Below are 19,221 nucleotides of genomic sequence, written 5' to 3'. Positions count from 1 at the left end.
TCAAGGACCTCCTACAAGATAACCTATAAAGGATTATTAATCATGTCATGTCATGACGTTGATGAATATACTGATGTGATCACTTCCTATACTAACTTCTCTGAGAACATGTGTATTCTGTCTAAGTCTATGATTACATACAAGCAACAATAAGCCATGGTTTAGCAGAGATCAGAAACGTATGGAAAAACAAGCAGTGTCTTTAAGAGTGGAGACAGGGAACTGTATACAGCTGCCAAATCTGAATTTGAGAATGAATGCCTTGTTTTATTTCACTTTACATGAACAGAAACATGATGAATAAGAAACGTACCGTTGTTCTTTAGCAACACCATTATTGTACTTTCAATAACAAACGTTTTTCCGTTTTACAATACAGTCAGTATAAAAGGAAGTCAGAGGAGACGGGTAGTACATGAGCACAATATTCAAGGGAGAGACGCACTATCCTACCTCTGCATGCCACACAATAAAACTACCTAATACCTACTAGTGTTCCTTTATTGGCTTTATGAAATACATCGTTTTGCAGTTCTTTCATGAAACTGTCCTCAGATCTGTTCAGTGTTTTTTCCACTGATAGTGAAGAATGACATGGGGAGAGAGATAAGCTTATCCTGGATTAAAATAATTCCTTTTACAACAGCCAACATTTCCTTTTCATGGATAATCATATCCAAAGTCACTTACAGTACAGTGTAATGCATAGATAGCTAGAAATGGAATGGACCATCAAGGGGCTTTCCCCTTTAGCATGCTCCATAATTCTGACACCGACCCACATTTGGGGAAAAAACATAAAATAACACTAACACGCCCAATAAAATTCTATTCCTTAACCCCATCCATTGTCAAATACCACAGAATAAAATCTGATGGTGGTTAATTTTATGATTGCATCATAAAATTTCAACTTGGAACTTGAACTTGAAATACAAAGGCTGTAAAAAAAAAAAATGCAATACTTTCAACAGTTTGAAGTGTTAGTTTGAACCCTGGACAGATAGGAAGCCGCAGTGGATGCACAACAACAGAAGATCGGCTGGTCACTCCTGCAGGATGCCAGAAAACACTGTATTTTGGTGGTCTGTTCACCCCGATGTTTCGAAATTGATCTGAGTTCGACATGCCTCTTACCACTCATTCAGAACAATTGGTGTGTTTGTTGCCGTTAGCGTCTGGCGCTTTCTATCTGTCCAGGGCTTTAAAAGTCAGCGTAGAACACAAGACAGACCACATTAGCAATCCTGGAACAAATCAATAGGGTCCGTTTTGCTAAACACAACTAAATTAAATTGCAGGACCATCATTTTTTATGTTTTCAAATGGGATTAGGGCCCATGTCTGGCTCCTGCTGATCATCCATGTAGTAGGGGTCCCCCTGGTGGACTCTGTGGTTATGCACCCTCAGGTTCCCCCTGTGGGCGAACCTCTTACCGCACTCTGTGCAGGCAAAGGGCCTCTTCCCCATGTGAACGTCCCGCTGGTGGGCTCTCAAGTTCCCGCTGCGGGCGAAGCGCTTGCCGCACTGAGCGCAGCCGAACGGCCGCTCGCCCGTGTGCGTGCGAGTGTGCACGGTGAGCTCGGAGGGAGTGAGGAAGCTCTTGTCGCAGAACTGACAGGGGTGCAGTCTGACCCCCGTGTGGCGTAAAAGGTGCCTGCGCTGGTGGGAGGGGTAGGTGAAACACTTGGTACAGTACGGGCAGGTGTAGGGCCGTCCGTTCCCTCCGCCGGGGGCTGGAGGGTGGCTGAGGGCGTTGGTGTGTCGGAGCGTGTGCGACTGCGTGTTGGACTGCGGTCGGAGAGGGTCTCTGGCGGTGAAGGAAGTGGCCCGCCTGGTCTGAGGCACGGGGCCCCTCCCGCCCCTGTCGTCTCTGGGTCTCCACGGAGATTCGCCAGACTGGGCTTGGGACTGATCCTGCCGGGCCTCCCTCTGCCCCGCCACCTGGCCTTGCACCGGGTTCTGGTTGGAGTTCTGGTTCTCGGGCTCCTGGTCCAGGAAAGGGAAAGAGTTATCGTCGTCCTCGTTGCTGGTCTCGTCGGAAACGAAGCCGGGTCGGAAGCAGGGCGTGTCGGTGCCGGTGCTGCTGCTGGCGGGACCAGAGCAGCTGGTGCCCTCCGCCTGGAGGCTCTCCAGACCGGACACCCCGCCTCGGCTGGTGTCCAACCCGGGTAACCACTCCCCCGGCTGGGCTAGGCTGGGATCAGGCCTGGGGGAGCAGCGCCCGCTCTGGGAGATAGACAGAAAAGGGGTGGAGGCCTGCTCCTGGAGGGGTCTGTGGTCTGCACTACGACTGCCCTGATCCCAAAGAGATACTGCAGACAAATCAGAGGAAAAGACAGCTGTTGCAATTAATCTTTTATTATAACACCTGTACAGACTCAAAACATTTCAAGGTTATCTTGCTCTAGTATTGCAAAAACTATAGCTAATAAGTGAAGAACATGATCACAAGCAATACTCTGTGGTTGAATAGATAAAAATTACTATCTGCTCAGACTTCTTACATTTAGCCTTGGCCTGTGTGGCAGACAGGGGGTCTATCTGCCTCTGGTCCCCAGCAGCAAGGCTTCCCTCTGGGGCCTGGACTGCCACAGACCCCGGGGTGGGCCGGGATCCTGCACGCTGTGGAGAACAAGTAGCATTGGGTCTGCAAAGTGCACAAAATACCAAGAGCGGGGTGTGGCTAAAATGTCAGGTGATGCTGGCTGTTCAGAAGCTGCAAAGATTTGACAGCCAACTTTTGAATCATATTTTGACTGTGGAGAGGCAAGAGCGGGTCTGACCTCATGCTTCACCAAGGCTCCATCCTGGCCTGTAGCTTCCTCTTTCAGCCTGCGGAGGCTCTGAGTGAGCCCTTCCACTGGGTCTGAATGACAGGACATATCCTTCCCCACAATCAGTCCTGTACAGAGAGAGAGAGAGAGAGAGAGAGAGAGAGAGAGAGAGAGAGAGAGAGAGAGAGAGAGAGAGAAAGAGAAAGAGTGAAAAAAAATTATGAGTAAAGCATCTGGTACTAGTTCAGTTAAAGTATTCTTACATGATACACAACAAAGGACCAAGTCTTCATAGAGGGTTAATTTGAATCCAAAATGTGTTCGGGATACAGGATTGTGGAACGCAAGCCTGTCTCCAAGCAATGAGTTCTTCCTTTATTGGCATTCTACATGGACATTAAACATTAAATGTTTTTAAGCCTTGGCGTGATTGAGACCAAGTCAGCTATCTCACCTGGTCCTGTCACGGTCTGCTGCCTCAGGCTGCCCTCTCCTTCTCTGTCTGCTGTTGACATCTCCCCTTCCTCGCCGCCACCTCCTCCTCCTCCTCCCTTTCCCTTCTGCCTCCTCTCTGCTTTCTCCAGCTTTCCTCGGAGCATGGAGATCTCCTCTGCCTTCTGCGCCAGCTCCGCCTGCTGCTCACACAGGCTGCTCTCAAAGATCTTGGCAATCTCGCATACAGCAGCTGCCAACAACGAGTCCATGACGGTGGCCAGCTGAGCATGGAAGGCACTCCTCACAGACTCCATTGTCCTTTGTTTCAGTGATGATGGTAATGTTAAAGATGACTTGACACTACTCCGTTTTGCTCCTGTTAGGCCTCCAGAGGCAACTGTGGGACGATCGATCTCGCCAAGACCACCACCAGATGTAGACCTGTCTCTCCTGATATCTGATGAATTGCCCTGAGATTATGTCATGTTGAGAACTATGCCATTTCAGCAACCACCTCGCTGCAAATTACATTTATTGTTAAAGTCACGCCTGTGGTTGAGAGACTCTTGAGAGTTAACCTGCGTGGTGTTCCAAATATCTCAATCAATGATTGCAAAGCAAGCTACTTTAGCTTGAAAGCTAATGTTACCATCTACAGTAATGACAAGTGACGCAGTCAGTGTAGTGGTAGTCATCTGCATAGTCTAATAAAATATACCGATTCCAGTGATACACTTATCTGCGTAGCTACAGGCAAACAATAGACGGGTTATTGCCAAGTCGCCAATGTTAGTTAGCTTGTAAGCATGCTAGCTACCTCTGGCTAACGTGTAAACAAGGGAGCCAACGAAGCGTAGCCAGTGTTGGCTCGTTCTAGTTAGTGTTCTGGCTAGTCATGAAGCTAACTGGCTAAAGCAGATAAAACAACCAGACACCTCGGTCAGAAATAGCTCTTCAAAACCGACGACCAAATATCTTTACTGGCTTTCCTTAAACCGAAGAATACAGCCCATATACTTAGCAACCGTAGTCAGCGATGTGGTGACTCGTCGTCTCGCTACAGCTAGTAGGTCGAGGTATGCGTGATGTGATGATGATGGCAAGTCTCGCGATAACGAAGCTACAGGGAAGAAACATTTCTAGATACTGCAGAGAGGGAAAAAAAGCAAAAAGCAGTTTAACAAAATGAATGACAACAATAAAGTGATGTTGTCAAGTTATATTATATTATTATGTTACATGTTAAATTAATAGGCTAATAATAATGAGGATATGTTGTTACTATTTAATATAAAATGTACGTATTGCTCACAATAAAAAAAAGGACTTTACTTAAAGGCTCTATTACACCCATATTACACACATTTAAAAAATATGCAGAATATGCAAGTCACGATGTAATAAAATGCATTTTATTTAGGTAATGTGAAAATGTTATGATGAATCTAGTAATTCTATTTTAATGTTAAAGAAAAATGATACAGTGGGGTAGTTATTTCACCCAATACAACCACAACCATGTAGAAGACTGTAAAAGCAACCATACACCCCATACAAAGTAAACAGTTTGGAATATTGTAAAAAAAAAAAAAAAAAAATCAACTGAAAAATATATGGTTTATTTTTGCTATCTTGTTTCAGAACACAAACCTCAGATTTATCCAATGTTTGAATGTGACAAGTTTTTAAAATGTAACCTAGTCATGGAACATTTAAAAAGAAAGTGACCCCCGTAAGTATTTGGACAGCGACACACTGATGTTTTGCCTCCAGGCTCTTATTACTTTGAATGTGAAATGACAATGAATGTAAGGTAAAAGTGCAGTCTGTCGGTATATCAGGTATCAGGTATATCAGAAGAACAGGTAAAGACCTGCAGCCCTTATTGTCCACAGCCCTCCCATTTCAGGGTGCCAAAGGTATTTGGACAAATTACTTTAAATAAAGTACACATTTTTAGTTTGTAATCAAAAATATTATTGTACATTTATTGTTGCCTGAAACCCAAAACCTCACTCGATCATATTTACAGTACTGTAATGTGAATATTTGATAAACTTGGTCAATAACAGTCGTATTTTGAAATAGATAGTGACCGACCAGGGGTCTCATTTATAACCGTTGCGTACGCACAAAACGGGGCCTGAAAGAGGCATTTCCCACGCAAACGTTGTGATCTATAAAAAACTTGACGGGAGAATGTGCGCACCTGTACGTAAACTCTGACCCATGCGTACGAACAGTTTGGAGACAGTGGGAAACAGTGACTGAGATGGCAAAGTAGTAAAATAAAGCAAACAATGGCCATTACACTCAGTTAATTTCCAAGCCGACTCCACATCAACTTAGAAACCCCTCTAATAATAGTCCTTGTCGGTAGAACGTCTAGGCTACAACTAGTGTCTTTGTTGCTTTAGTTCCAAACCTGATCATTTGTCCAAAAAGTATCTATATGTCATTATAGGCTGACATGGTGTGAATTAGTCTCAAGTACGTACATCAAGGTAAATTCAAGGCGTTAGGCAATTGGACTGGATGTCTCAAGGTAATAAATAATGATGCGTTATGACAGACGCCGGTGCCAGGCGCAGCCCTCCTCCTGTTCACCCCGGTCTCACACGGTCTGATCCCCGAGTCAGAAAACGAGAATACAGAACGTGTCTATGCGTTTTTTATTCAAATCAAATGAATGTGAAATGCTGAGTGCCTGGTTACGTTCACTCTTTCCAAAAACAAAAGGCACATTTACGATACCTGGGTCAGTCGCAGCATCTCATCTTCCTCTCTAACGTTAAGTCAGTGTCACGCTGTGTTTCTGGCACTATGCCACTAAATAGGGTTTCCCCCGTCATCGAGGTGTAACGTTCAAGAGGAGAGAGCTCCGGTGTCTCATCGCCCCGCCCGTGGTGCTGACACAACAGTCCAATGCGCTTCTTGGCGTCAACCTTTATATTGGACAATTAGTTTTAGTTTTATAAAGGGTCTGGCTCTCGGAGCTGGCAGCATTAACTGCTGCTGTGACATCTTGCCTCTCAACAAACTGTTTCTGGTTGGTGACGCCCGAACTGAGGCCACCGGGGAAATGTCTCTTTTCCGCCTGGCTCCGGCTTTGCCATTTTCTCACAGGGAGAATGGAATGACAAACATATTTACATACACATCAGTATTCATTCAGGGCGTTTCATTGACCATCTATGGTTAATTGTGGGAGTTAAGGGGCGGAGTATGAGGCTCGTGCACATGCGCAACATTTCAAATTGGATTGTGATTTATAAAGGGGAAATTTTATTTTTTATTTTATAAATCCGATTATTTTTGTACGTACGTATTTTTCCTCCTCTGTGTGCAGGTAACCTTTTAGTGTGGAATCCACGCAGAGTTTTATAAATGAGACCCCAGCTTTTTATTTCCATCCTCATTATAAAGGCTGAGGCTTTTACACTGGGCATTGAGGGATTTTATGCATACCTATTCTAAGAATAACAATTGTTGACTAAAAATGACTATGATTAAAATCTCCAGAATAAGTTAGAGTTTAAATTGAGAGAAAGAGAGGGTCAGCATGAGGAGCTAGGGAATGTGGTCTCAGTTGAGACAAAAATGAGCTCCAAATAACACTGATATTACTGAATAATCAGGATTATTAAAATAAACTAGAACCATGACAGAATATCTTCCATTCTGTGTAATCTTTATGGTTTGCAGAAGTATGGCCCAAGAGTGAACACACTGATGAAACTACTACTTTTTTTAAAAACAATTTGTCAAAAGAGGCAGAGAAAATCAGCGAGGCAGCCGCCTAAAGAATGCTTTATGCAGGAAAAGCCCTGCATCCAACGCAGTAAGAGCAGGGGGCCACAACATCACATGTGTCAACGTCCAAATAGTCACGGTGTTAACTGTACACTGGCCTACATGTGGGCACGATCATAGTGGTTCCTGAGGCGTCCTGAAGTGAAGAAGCCTTTGCCACAGAGCTGGCAGACGTTCGGCCAGTCCTTGTGAAACTCCACCACGTGCTTGTTATACTTCATTTGCGTGGGGAACTGCTTCTTGCACTTCTGACACGAGATCATTCGGGAACCGCGGCACTTGCTTCTGTGCATGCTCATTTGGGAACGGCACCGGAACGTGGCGCCGCACCTCTCGCAGCTGATGGGCTTCTCCCCTGTGTGGATGCGGAAGTGTTCGATCAGTAAGTACTTGCTGCTCAGGACCTTCTCGCACACCGAGCAAGCGAACCCTTCAGAGACTTTTGTGCCCATGGTTTGCCAAACCATAGCCGTTTGTTTTTTGTCTTGGCTGCTGGCTAACTGAACGTCGTTATGATGAGCTGCTGTGCTCGGGTCTTGGCCGGGCAAACTCGAATCCACTTGATTGTCCTCGGACCCCTCTAGAGGCCTGGTCCATGCAAGCTCTCCGTTAGCCTCCCCGTATGTCTGCTGCTCTCTGTGGGCTTTGAACATGTGCGATTTCAGCAAATGTTTGATGCGGAATTTCTGTGGGCATATGGTGCAAGCAAATGGCTTCTCACCAGTATGAAGGCGCATGTGGTCTCTGAGTGTGAAGCGAGAATAAAACTTCTTCTGGCAATCTTGGCAGGAGTGCCGTTTGGTTTTCGTGGAAGTAGATGTGTCTTCCGGGAGAGAAGCTGGACTGTGGTCGTCGGAGGTAGGCGTGCTTTTCTTGTTCACAAAAACCGGCTTTTTGCTTGGTGGGGTTGCTTTGTCCTCAGGGTCGGACTCAAGTTTTGGTTTTGGAGGTTTGACAGCCTTGGCGTTTTTGGACGCAATCATTTTCTTTAATTTCCTGCAAGACCTTTTGTGAACACCGAGAGCGCTTGGGAAAGGGAAAATCTTTCGGCACCCTTTGCACTTCTTGTGTGATCGTACGTGTACACTTCGGCCAAACTCCGTGTCAAAGACCTTATCGCAGAACTTGCAGGAATACGTTTCACTCTCATTCACCGCCGTCTCCTGTTTTTTAACATCTGCGGCAGATTCAGTCGCCGGGACCTTCCTTCCCTTGCTCTGTCTCGTCACTACATTTCCTTGTTCTGTCCCTAGTAAATCTCTCCGCCTCCGTCTCCGACCCACAGTGACTGGTCGGTGAGAATGCTCTTGTTTAATGGCTTGAAGCAGATTTTCGGCATTGTTTCTTTGTGGTGGCCGACCTCGACCGCGGCGTTTTGGGACGGGCAGAGGCAAGCTTTGGTCCTGGATGTGTCTGAGCCGCCTGCCTGATGAGGAAGCTGTGGGAGAGAAGATTGGAAAGAGATTAACCTGTGACAAGCGAAAAAGGAGAGGTGGCATGGATAACACCCATCAGTCTACTATTTATCAAAATGACTGCATAAGGTAGACAGAATAGCCACTATGCTAGTTTCTAGTAATTTCTACAAAACTGATCTTAGAAGTGTTAAAACCGGTTTTATAGCATTTCTGGTATTGCTTTGTGAGGCAGTGTGCAGTGGAGATGGGAAAGATGGTTGAGAGTGAGGAAGTGACATGCAACAAAATTGAACAACAGTTGGGAATTTGGTGAATGTTAGAATGCTAGAAGGAAACTGCTCCGAATACAAACACCCTCATCCCCAAACCGGACTACATAACAACCTCACAGTCACTGACATACAGCAGACGAGTTTAGAGAATAGAAAAATTGCACAAATAGTTGAATTTAGGGAAGAGGTTTTGATCAGTCGGTTCTGGAAGCATTGAAACAGGTCTCGACTCTCAACCCTACCCACTGTCCTCTCAAGTGTTATCGTCATTTCGGCCTCTCGGATTCTATCTGGATCCATCTTTTTTTTTCCGCCTGTGGCAAAAATGAAGATTTTTTTGACCTTGTTTGCAAATCAATAAAGAAATGCATATGAACCCTTGAAAGCAAAAAATAGTCAATATGAGCGTTAGAAGTAGTTAAAGGCAATCATTTTATTTTTGTTAGACTGAAATTTGGGCCATAATATTAGGTCGCTCTTGAGAGAACAATATCATGCATTTTAAACAGACTTTACCAGACAAGTTGACAGAGACAGCATTCTTACTTACAGCAACCGTCTTGGGGATTGTAGTTGAGTGTAAATGTGGGTGTGAGAGCGGGATTACAGCACACATGCTGACAATAGCAATAATCATTTACAGCACTCACTTTTCCTGGGTTTGTTGTCGACAGCTTTTGGCTGGTGGGATTCAAATTCATCATCCTCCACCTAAAATATAGATATTACTGGTTAAATCTCCAAGAATTAACAATGCAACAAAGTGCAAAGGATATGGTTTAGCTTCATAAGGAACACTATCTGCAACAGCAGAAATGAACGAGATGAACTAACTGTCAGATACTGCGTGTTGCCTCGCTGCCAGCTTCCAGGTTTCCTGGATGTTCTGAAACGCTTTGATTCTGCCAAAATGCCAGAAAAACTTAAATAATTTAAATAAAATGTTTACCTCCAGAAATAAAAATACACAACAGCTCTAGCTTTAGTGTTACATGTTGTTCAGGTCTCGTTAATTGATCCCGACAATGTGAGACAGGGTGTGTTCAGCATGTATTTGATTGGTTAGGCCTACCTATCACGTGCTTGTGACAATTTTCATTAGAACAGTAAATCTCACTGTCAGGGAAAAAGCAGGGAACTTACTAGGTTTTTATATTGAACACAAATTTCTGTTTCTATACTTTTTTTTCCTTATTTGCCGATCCAGGATGCATTTGATCCGTCCATTCCCGTGGAGCATGTGGCTATCATTGGTGGCTTTGGATGCCTCTACTGGCTTATCAAATCTGCTAATTGCACATCACACCAATTACCCAGCCTCATTTGACACAGCTCCTTGGTTATGATTATTTATTATTCGCACTGCTGCTTGCCCCCTCCCTCTGAGGGTCTTGCCACTGCCACCAACTACTTTACTGGAGGAAAACGTAAATTCACTTAGTCGTGCTATTACTGTATTACTGAGCTTTCCTACTATTCAAAAGACTTCAATCTCCTTGTTAAGATTTGAGACTTGCAGTCCATGCTTCTAATCTGCATCTTTAGACAACATGCATCATCAGTGGTTTCCTCTGCTGGTCTTTGGTGCTAAATTCTAACATCACCACGTCTAGATTTTCCTCCTCAGTCACACACACACACACACCTCCTGCTTGATGATTGGAATGTGCCACAGAGAGATGGACAGCGGGCGCAGGGTTACACTGGGACACACACCATCCTCCTGCCTGGTCCAGGAGGGCTGGACCGCCACGTTGTCACAGCCCAGGGGAGCACACCAGTCATCAGGCACTGCACAAACACATACGCAAACACACAAATGATAACATCGTTGAATAGGGCTGCAGGATATTAACAAATAGATAATGTTGTGGAAATTAATTATGATTTTCTGCATCATTTTCCTTTTCATTTTCCTTGCTTTTCCAACATGGATATGCAGTATGTTAGTCAGGAAATATGCACAAGACCAAAATACATTGTCTAGGAGTTCATTTGAAACACCTTTCCCTCTTGGAAATAACTATTTTGAGGGTTGGATTTTGATTTTCTTGGTACTGCGACTGTGCAGCCCTACTGGTCAATACAGGCATAGAGGAGGCTCAATCCAAAAAAAGAGCCAGTCCCACTTTAGCAAAATATGGTTGCAGTAATTCACAGCTGAGTGAATTAAACCATATCCATAACATGCAACAATATTGTAAATCGGTGAATATAAACACAGATAAAAGTTTTTCTGTTTACTGGTACCACTCAAAAAGCTGTGCTTGCATCCCAACATAAACTACCCTCGACAGTAGTAAACAGCATATTCTGTGAAGTTACCCATCTCAAACTCTGTCTACACACTGTACCTTCCACATCAATCTCAGGAATGATGGAAGTTTGTCCGGGGGTGTTTGGCCCATCTTCAGACTCTCTCTGCGTTTCGTCCTTCTCCGCTCTCCCGTCGCCTCCACCCTCCGTTTCCCTCAGTTTCCTCTCCACCTTCTCCAGCTTTATTTGTAGTCTGGATATCTCTTCTCCTTTCTGTACCAGCTCCAATTGATGGTCATGTAGGCTGTTCTCAAAGATCCTGGTGATTTCAAACACAGCTGTCCTCAGTACTGAGTCCATGGCTAAGGTCAGCTGTGCCCTGAACCCTCTGCTCAGGTAGTCTGACATCTCTGTAGATGACTGACAGCTGCTGGCTCAGGTAGCCTTGTGTGATACTCTACTGACCCCCGTAAGGCAACTCTCTTATCAGAGGTCAGAGGTCAGGATCAGTGACAGAACAGCACCCCTGGAGCTGGTAGGGGTTCAGTTTCTTGCCCAGGGACACTTCAGCGGGGTGAAAGCTTGATGAAACAGGGCTTTGAACACAGGTCTTGTGGTTGAAGACTCACTATGCCAACCTACTGCTTATAGCCTTCCGGTATATAAAGCTCAGGTGGAAGTGATACCGTTTCCTGCTGATCTGTCAAACAAAAGAATTTGATTAGCAAGACATGAACACAACAAACACACACACACACACACACACACACACACACACACACATCCAAGGCAATCAAATTCCAACAAATTAACTGTTAAGATGTGAACAATACCTTCCCAGCAAGAACCAGTCATTAAGATCTAACATTTATACAGCAAATCCCAGTATGACCTTACATGGTAACGTTAGCCGACTGGCTAGAACGAAGCCAGAGCCGTTGACAGAAACGAAGCCCGGCCGAGCAGCATTTGGTAAAATCGCTGATCTTTAAAATCACATCAATGGCTGGCAGCTGACTGAATGGAAATACTTGCATTCAACAAAAGAATAGCAGACTACCGCTTCGGCTCCTATGTGAACTACTTCGCTCACAGTTTATAAACATTAGGAGAGAAAAACGGACCGACAAACTGCAAGCTAAAACATTAAGTAACGCTAGACATGGCGGTCACTTGACCATCATGCAATGTGTTTATGTATAGTCGAAGCTAAATACTGACCACTCGGCACAAGCAGCAACCCCTGTAGTTCCTCTACGATGACCACGGTCTATATCTTCCCTCTGGAACCAAGAAACGCCCAATTACATGAACTATAAGCGGTCGCATCAGCTTTTAACAACTAATTATTGTGCAACGACCACATAGTCAACATCTCCCTCCGCCATTTTTCCTCGAGAACCGGGACCAGAAGCGGGACTACAGGACACGTCACTGCGACGTCACCGTCTGTACCGTTGTACTGCAAAGATTTTCTATCGATTAGATGTATCACTCACGCAAAAGTGGGCGTTTACCCTCGTGCATGCACAGAGACATATATAAGCATAGTCACGCCGTTACCACAGCAACCGATCTGCTACACACCTGAAACAAAAACTACTCATCACTAAACGTAAATTTTAGCTCTCAAATATCCAGAGCTAAAATTTATGTTTTATTTTTATTTTATGTTTTAAATTTACCAAAATTACAATTTCAGTGTGTATGTGTAATTTGGCCCAATATAAACTCAACTATACACAGCCATCAACTTGATCAACTAGTCACCGGAAGTTCATTTATTTTCTACAACCGACGACTGGTTGTTGCCCACAAAAAGCTGACCACTTCTCAACTTTTCCAATTTTTTATTCTCCCTCATTTCCACATGACAAGAGTTCTGTGAATAACTGCTCCACTTGCAGTGGAAGAAGTTGATCACAGCCATTCAAATTTGTCTGGTGCTCTATAACTTTTATTTGAAAGGCTACAGAAATAAATGCATGAAACACAATGCATGGAGAACAGTTTGTTGTATTGTTGGTCCGCCCTCAAATTATTTTTGGAGGCTTTGGAGGCTGATCCAGGGGGGCGATGTAAGCAAGACACCACAGTTCAAAAGGCAGCGATGTAATCATGTAATATGGCATCATTGCCGGCAAGGGCGGATATTTCATTTCACTGTTGGGGGGGGGGACAATAAACAGAAAAATTTCTCAAGAGCAATTCCTGAAGGGGACACCAAAGGTGCCGCCAAAAGTACTGTTGTATTAAATGTATATAGAGGTCCATTATGAAACATTTCCATAAGCACTTCATTCCTTTCTTATGAAGATTTTATCAAATTGCCATTGATATTATTGGGGTCTTTCTACTTGGCGTTTCGGTGCACTGAAAAATGATCGGATGTCTGTTTTTCTTTTCTCTGCCATTTTAACTGACCTGGCTGGCTGACAAATAGACACACACACACACACACACACACACACACACACAGCATGCAGGTTATTTACAGTAGTAGATGAGATGCAACACCCATTAACTGAACTAAAGCTAATATATGCCTAATTAGATTTAGTTTTCCCGAAAAAGCAGATCTCTAATGTTTTGCTGTCAATGTGTAAAAGTCCAGAACGCTATGAAGCCTGCCAGAAACTTACTTCAGGGTCTTTTTTAAGAATTAAGTCTTCATTTATTTCCAAAATTATAAACAAAATTACAGTGGCAGCCATTTTACATGCAGTAAGAAAAAAAGAATATACTTAGAACCTAATTACGTAGGGTAAGTTAATCTTAAATAGCCTATTATATTATAGAAATATTACTGTTACCATCTACAAAAGATAATTTTGGTATGAAAACCCGCATTTTAATTTAACCAAGTATCCTGTATCATAAATACATGTCTGGCATTTGTAACAAACCAAACCGCTTGAAAATCGGTCGAAAATTCAGTGAGTTATGAGGATTTTAATTGTGGATAGACCTCCTGCCTCCATACACATACATGCATTAGGAGACGCGGCTCCGTACCAACACGCTGACGCACAAGATTCAACCGCGAGGTAATGGAACAAAATGTAGTCTGGTTACAATTGTGAATGTGTTTTATTCTACTGAGTGGTAGAAGTAAAGAAAAATGTCTGACACATCATTTGATTTAAGTTAACCTTTGTGAAGCAGCTACTTACTGGAGGTCTGCCACCACTGACACACTCTCAGAGATCCTCCACAGACACTCGTACCGAGGGCTAATGTGTGTGTGTGGGGGGGTTCGGGGAGGCAGGTAGGCAGTGGACCAAACCACTGTGAGGCATATGAGAGGGTGGGGGGGGGGGGGGGGGGGGGGGGGCGCAATCTTTAGAAACTTAAAAACGCATTGTTTTGTGTCTATAATTAGCACAAGTGCTTTCAATGCATATTATTATATTATTTAAAATTATATAGTTATGTTTACAATGATATATTGAGGGGGACAACTCTCTGATTTTCCCAGGAAGGGGGGGTCCGGACCCCCCTGTCCCCCCCGTAATTTCCGCCCATGATTGCCGGTATGGATAAAGCCGTCTTCTGTTATTTCAGATTTCGAGAGTGCGAAAGCATTTAAATAAGAACAGATAACTACTGATGTCCATTTTTATGAGAAGATGGGAGAAGATGTCACTCTTTTTCCACCCGGATTCGGCTATAGATTAATATTTATTTTCCCTTGGTCAAAACTTTGTAGCTACATGAGATCATGACAAACATACAACCGGAGCTTGTGTTAACAGAGTATAATACTTTCATGGTGTGAACGGCCTGTGAGAGCAGAGGGTCTGTAACTTTCCTGCCGCACTTCGCGATGACGTACTGCGGTCCCCGGAACTAGAGGCAGAGTGAGAGTTCTTCTCTTCCTCCTCTCAGCCGAGAGCGGGTCCACGCTGTGATCCACGTCTGTTTAGCGGCATCATTCGGTCCAAACTGACTTCATCCATCAGTAGGCTAATTCAGGCCATGCTTCAGACGTATAGGTGAAGATACAGATCCGTCGAGAGCCTTTAAAGTGCTGCCATTACTGAACGACCTAACGAAGTGTAGGAATAATTAATGAAAACATAATTTACATGTCTGATTTGCATTTTATCCTCCCCCTGCAGATGCTGCAGCAGAAAGCTCTATGCAGATTTAGTTCTAAAATAAAATTACAACGACCGAAACAGCTGCTTTTGTTGCAGGGTCTGTTCTGTCATTATTTCTAACCAAAAGCACTTCGATGTGTGACAAGTTGTATTTACATTTGATTAAATGTTCTTCAGTGTCCTAGGCTGGGCCCACTTCCATAGCCTCCTGTAGTAAATCATATCTCTCTCCTTCTCTCTCTCTTTCGATAGATAGATATTTTGTTTTGTTTTGTTTTGTTTTGTTTTACCAGAGGAACTGATTCCTTTGACTTTGTTGCATGGCATGACAGATCAAAGATCAATGCACATGGTTACTAATTCACTTAGTCTAGCTTTGTTGATTATCCAAAGGTAGATGATTCTTTGATATATTTTTTCTTCTCAAACGTGTGTCTGTGTGTGTGTGTGTGTGTTCTTCAGTGACAGTCTGAACCCTGTGGAGGGATTAGTGGGCACAAGGCTCTGTGTTTCCTCCAAACATTATGATCTGGGACAACTAAGCACCGCGGAAACACATTACATAACATTATAATGATGTCTGACCATGTTATCTTCTTTCTCTCAAAAGATTACCATTTTTGTCAGCGCTACAAGACCAACATGATTACAAACTGTTTTCATCGCCGATGTGTGCTGACTGAACAGTGTATTGCTCATAACAGATGGCAAGCAGCTCAGATGCTAGAATAAAACTGATTCATGTCACCAATAATGTTTTGATCTCCAAAACTACAAAATATCTTTACTGAACAAAAATATAAACGCAACACTTTTGTTTTTGCTCCCATTTTTCATGAGTTGAAATAAAAGATCTAAGACTTTTTCTATGCACACAAAAGGCTTATTTCTCTCAAATTTTGTTCACAAATTTGTTTAAATCCGTGTTAGTGAGCACTTCTCCTTTGCCAAGATAATCCATCCACCTGACAGGTGTGGCATATCACAATGCTGATTAAACAGCATGATTATTGCACAGGTGTGCCTTGGGCTGGTCACAATAAAAGGCCACTCATGAAAAATGGGAGCAAAACCAAAAGTGTTACGTTTATATTTTTGTTCAGTGTACAAAAATCAGGCATTCACTTCATTCAAACTCATCAAAGCGATTCAATTCAAAAGCAGTTGTGATGTTTCTGCAGCTTTGACGCACAACTTAATTACAGTATTTTTAAGTTCACATTATATATCCTAAAACAGGGACAAGTGTATGGGTCAGTCTATAGCCGGTCATGCTGATGTGTGTAGTGGGGATGAGATGGTGCTTGGTATTCAGTTCACACATAGTTTGCAGAGCTGTTATTTGTGCGGATGGCCCCAATATACTCTGGGTTAGTTACTCCATTGATAATTCACACAGAGGAAGTTAGTTTCACTGTAACTTTCTCAAAAAGGTTGTTGCTTGAGCCCAGGATGTGATAAGAATAAAGCAAGATAACAGAAAAAAGTGGTAGAACAGGCTGGTATGACTTTTTGTTTTATAACGCCGATGTGAATTAACAGAATCAGATAGGCCTACAGGTCCAGTAGTAGACATCCTGAAGTATATTATTTTTACCTTTATTTATTCAGGGAACATCATCCCCCAGTGGAAAATGACCCAACAACAATTGTAAAGATGCCACTTTTCATCATTCATCTGTATAATCAGTTCATGGATGTACCAAGTGTTTCAAATGTAGGCATACAATTTTGAATAATAAAAATAAGATAATAATAATGAAAATCAAAGCTGTATAATTTGTCATTTTTAACTTTGTTAGTCATTTTAACAAAACAATTCAGCATCCAATTGATAAGAAAAAGGAAACATATTTAATACAGTGAGTATTAATAATGTATACCTACTTTTGAAATAAGCTGTGTAGTGTAGGAATGTTAAGTGGACTCCATAACTCCAGAAACGTCTAAAAATAAAGCGCCTCGCTCATCAGCTTGACACATCTAGTGAACTGTATTTATCAGTCAATTCAGTTCGATGGATATAATTATTGCTTCCCACCAGGTAGCAAATCATTCATGCGAATAGATCTGAGTGTCAAATTAACACGTCCTGCTATGTCTATGAATACCAGGCAAACAAGGAAAACGCAGGACAATTTGGGATCTGCAGGGGTCACTTTATTAAGTCGAGGTGAAAGGTCCAGTGCAAAGCGAGGGGTCCAGCTAAGTGCTTTAAGACTATACTCTTATGTTAGCCCAGTGGATCGCCGGGTGTCTCTGCTTTCTTCATTTAGCCTTTTAACTACGCTCATACATGTAGGAAAATACTGGAATGCGCTTCAGTTCAAGTGTGTTGACCTCCAGCTCAGCCGAAGGTAGAGTTGTTCCAGGCCACGTTGGCTGCATCCATGTCCACAAAGTTAATATAGATCCTGCAACAGAGCCGAAGAGACTGGGGTTAACGAGGTTGGACATTAACACTGAGAGAGGTGTGTGAGATGCAGGGGTTTATGTGTCAAATTCATGTGCTCTGCTGTCTGCTACCTGTCAGGAGAGACGCCCAGGTGTTTGTTGAGCAGCCCGCACAGCAGTTTAGAGTACTGTCTGTTCTGAGCGCCGCTGATCTTGCCGATGCTGTGCAGGGAGCAGAGGGCGCAGGGGTCGCCCTTCCCTCCGAACATCATCATCTGGTCAGGGACGACGTGCACAGCGATGTACTGGAACATACAAGACGGACACGCAAGATAGATGTCAGCCCAGAGGACACACACACACACACAATGGCTTCATTTCTCACATGGTGCTTGGTGAGTGTCAGTCATTACATGCCCAAAGTTGTGGCTGGATTGATCACATGGGCATGAACTGGGTATGACAAGGTGTGACACTCAATATATTCGCAGCCTACGTGAGCCCAGATGTGATCTTGTAGTTTTTAGCTTTATAATGGAGAGCAAAGATAAAGCAAAATCCTTGTTCCTTAGTTTTGAGCCATATCTAAAAAAAAAACTAAAAAAAAACAGCCACAATAAGTGCATTCTGGACCAATGCTCCCTTTAAGTTGGACAAGTCTGTACAAGTTAAATGGCATACGTCTAATAATCTATCACAGTGACCCAATAACAATATCTCAGTTAGTCAGTCAGTGCTCCACTCGCCTCCAAAATTTAGTGGATATAAGCTGGGTTCAAAGTTTTGGTGTCAAATTATTTTAAATTATATCAGTTATATTACAATGTAGTTCCATTATTATATTATTTCAGATTGTATAACAGATGCAGAGACTTTGCTATAGTTAGGGTTTAGTGAACTGACGCAACTGACGGTCAATCATCTACCCAAAACGGCTCTCTACAAACAACAGTCAAAGAAATGTTTGCATATGAGGCCAGCTTCACTAATTCAGATTGAATGGAGACGCATTACTTCACTACAATGCACTAGATTGCTAGTGTCCTAGTTTGCAACTGCGGTCTGTTGGGACTGGCTGCGCCTGCGCATGCTCATCGTCTCGCACTGATCAGAAGCTTAGCTGCAGACATGAGGGTCTTGTACAATAGACGAGTCAGTATCTCCTTGAAGGTGGTGGTCAGCCATCAGCTTCATTATACAACCCATGTGAAGATATGATGTTATGCTCAGAAGTAAATCCGCCCTCCCCCCGGCCTACCTGTGCAGGTTTGCCCATCGCTTTAGCTAGCTCCTCTGTGGCCTCGGACAGCAGCGCGGGCGGGACGTCGCTTTTGGCCACATTAGTGTTCACCATGAACATCGGCATGATTGCTCCTTTCCAAGTACTGCTCTCTTGCAAACGGAGGAGCAGGAGCGCGCGTGTGCGATTCAGCTGTTTGCTTGCAGGCGGAAAGAGGGAGGAACTATACTTGTCTTCCTCGGGAGCGTGCGATCATGTGACACATAACGTGGACGACCACAGCGCCTCCATCCATCCTGGAAGATATAGCTTTTGGCATCTACAAGTATCCATGTATTGTTGGTGTAAGCTAAACAAAACGCCAACCCCATGGAAAAGATATATATATATATTGTCTTATTGTTTCCTAATACCACCACCGCTGGGATCACATCACCTAGAAAGCCTCCATAAAGGGTTTTTTAGGGTGCGGCTGCTCTTGAGTGTAGGGTAATTACGGTACTGCGCATGCG

The 19,221-nt window shown here is 43.5% G+C and overlaps 3 protein-coding genes across 3 annotated transcripts; all 3 read right to left on the bottom strand.

Moving 5' to 3' along the window:
- Positions 1-242: 242 nt before the first annotated feature.
- On the bottom strand, positions 243-4,258 carry LOC139925806 (uncharacterized). Its single transcript, XM_071917303.2, has 4 exons — positions 3,233-4,258; positions 2,788-2,906; positions 2,509-2,626; positions 243-2,316 (listed from the first exon to the last, which is right to left on the bottom strand). The coding sequence occupies exons 1-4, from the start codon at positions 3,525-3,527 to the stop codon at positions 1,322-1,324; spliced, it is 1,527 nt and encodes a 508-aa protein (XP_071773404.1). The 5' UTR covers positions 3,528-4,258; the 3' UTR covers positions 243-1,321.
- Positions 4,259-5,799: 1,541 nt separating this feature from the next.
- LOC139925780 (uncharacterized) lies at positions 5,800-12,357 on the bottom strand. Its single transcript, XM_071917295.2, has 5 exons — positions 12,194-12,357; positions 11,071-11,672; positions 10,362-10,507; positions 9,367-9,427; positions 5,800-8,464 (listed from the first exon to the last, which is right to left on the bottom strand). The coding sequence occupies exons 2-5, from the start codon at positions 11,378-11,380 to the stop codon at positions 7,125-7,127; spliced, it is 1,857 nt and encodes a 618-aa protein (XP_071773396.2). The 5' UTR covers positions 11,381-11,672; positions 12,194-12,357; the 3' UTR covers positions 5,800-7,124.
- A 4,862-nt stretch (positions 12,358-17,219) lies between these two features.
- mif (macrophage migration inhibitory factor) lies at positions 17,220-18,939 on the bottom strand. The gene is made up of 3 exons (XM_071916936.2): positions 18,728-18,939; positions 17,602-17,774; positions 17,220-17,489 (listed from the first exon to the last, which is right to left on the bottom strand). The coding sequence occupies exons 1-3, from the start codon at positions 18,833-18,835 to the stop codon at positions 17,423-17,425; spliced, it is 348 nt and encodes a 115-aa protein (XP_071773037.1). The 5' UTR covers positions 18,836-18,939; the 3' UTR covers positions 17,220-17,422.
- Positions 18,940-19,221: the final 282 nt, after the last annotated feature.

The sequence above is a fragment of the Centroberyx gerrardi genome, chromosome 16 (genome assembly GCF_048128805.1).
Source record: "Centroberyx gerrardi isolate f3 chromosome 16, fCenGer3.hap1.cur.20231027, whole genome shotgun sequence".
In the NCBI taxonomy this organism is placed as follows: domain Eukaryota; kingdom Metazoa; phylum Chordata; class Actinopteri; order Beryciformes; family Berycidae; genus Centroberyx; species Centroberyx gerrardi.
Note: the sequence above shows the minus strand (reverse complement) of the source record. Positions and strands in the feature narration are given on the sequence as shown.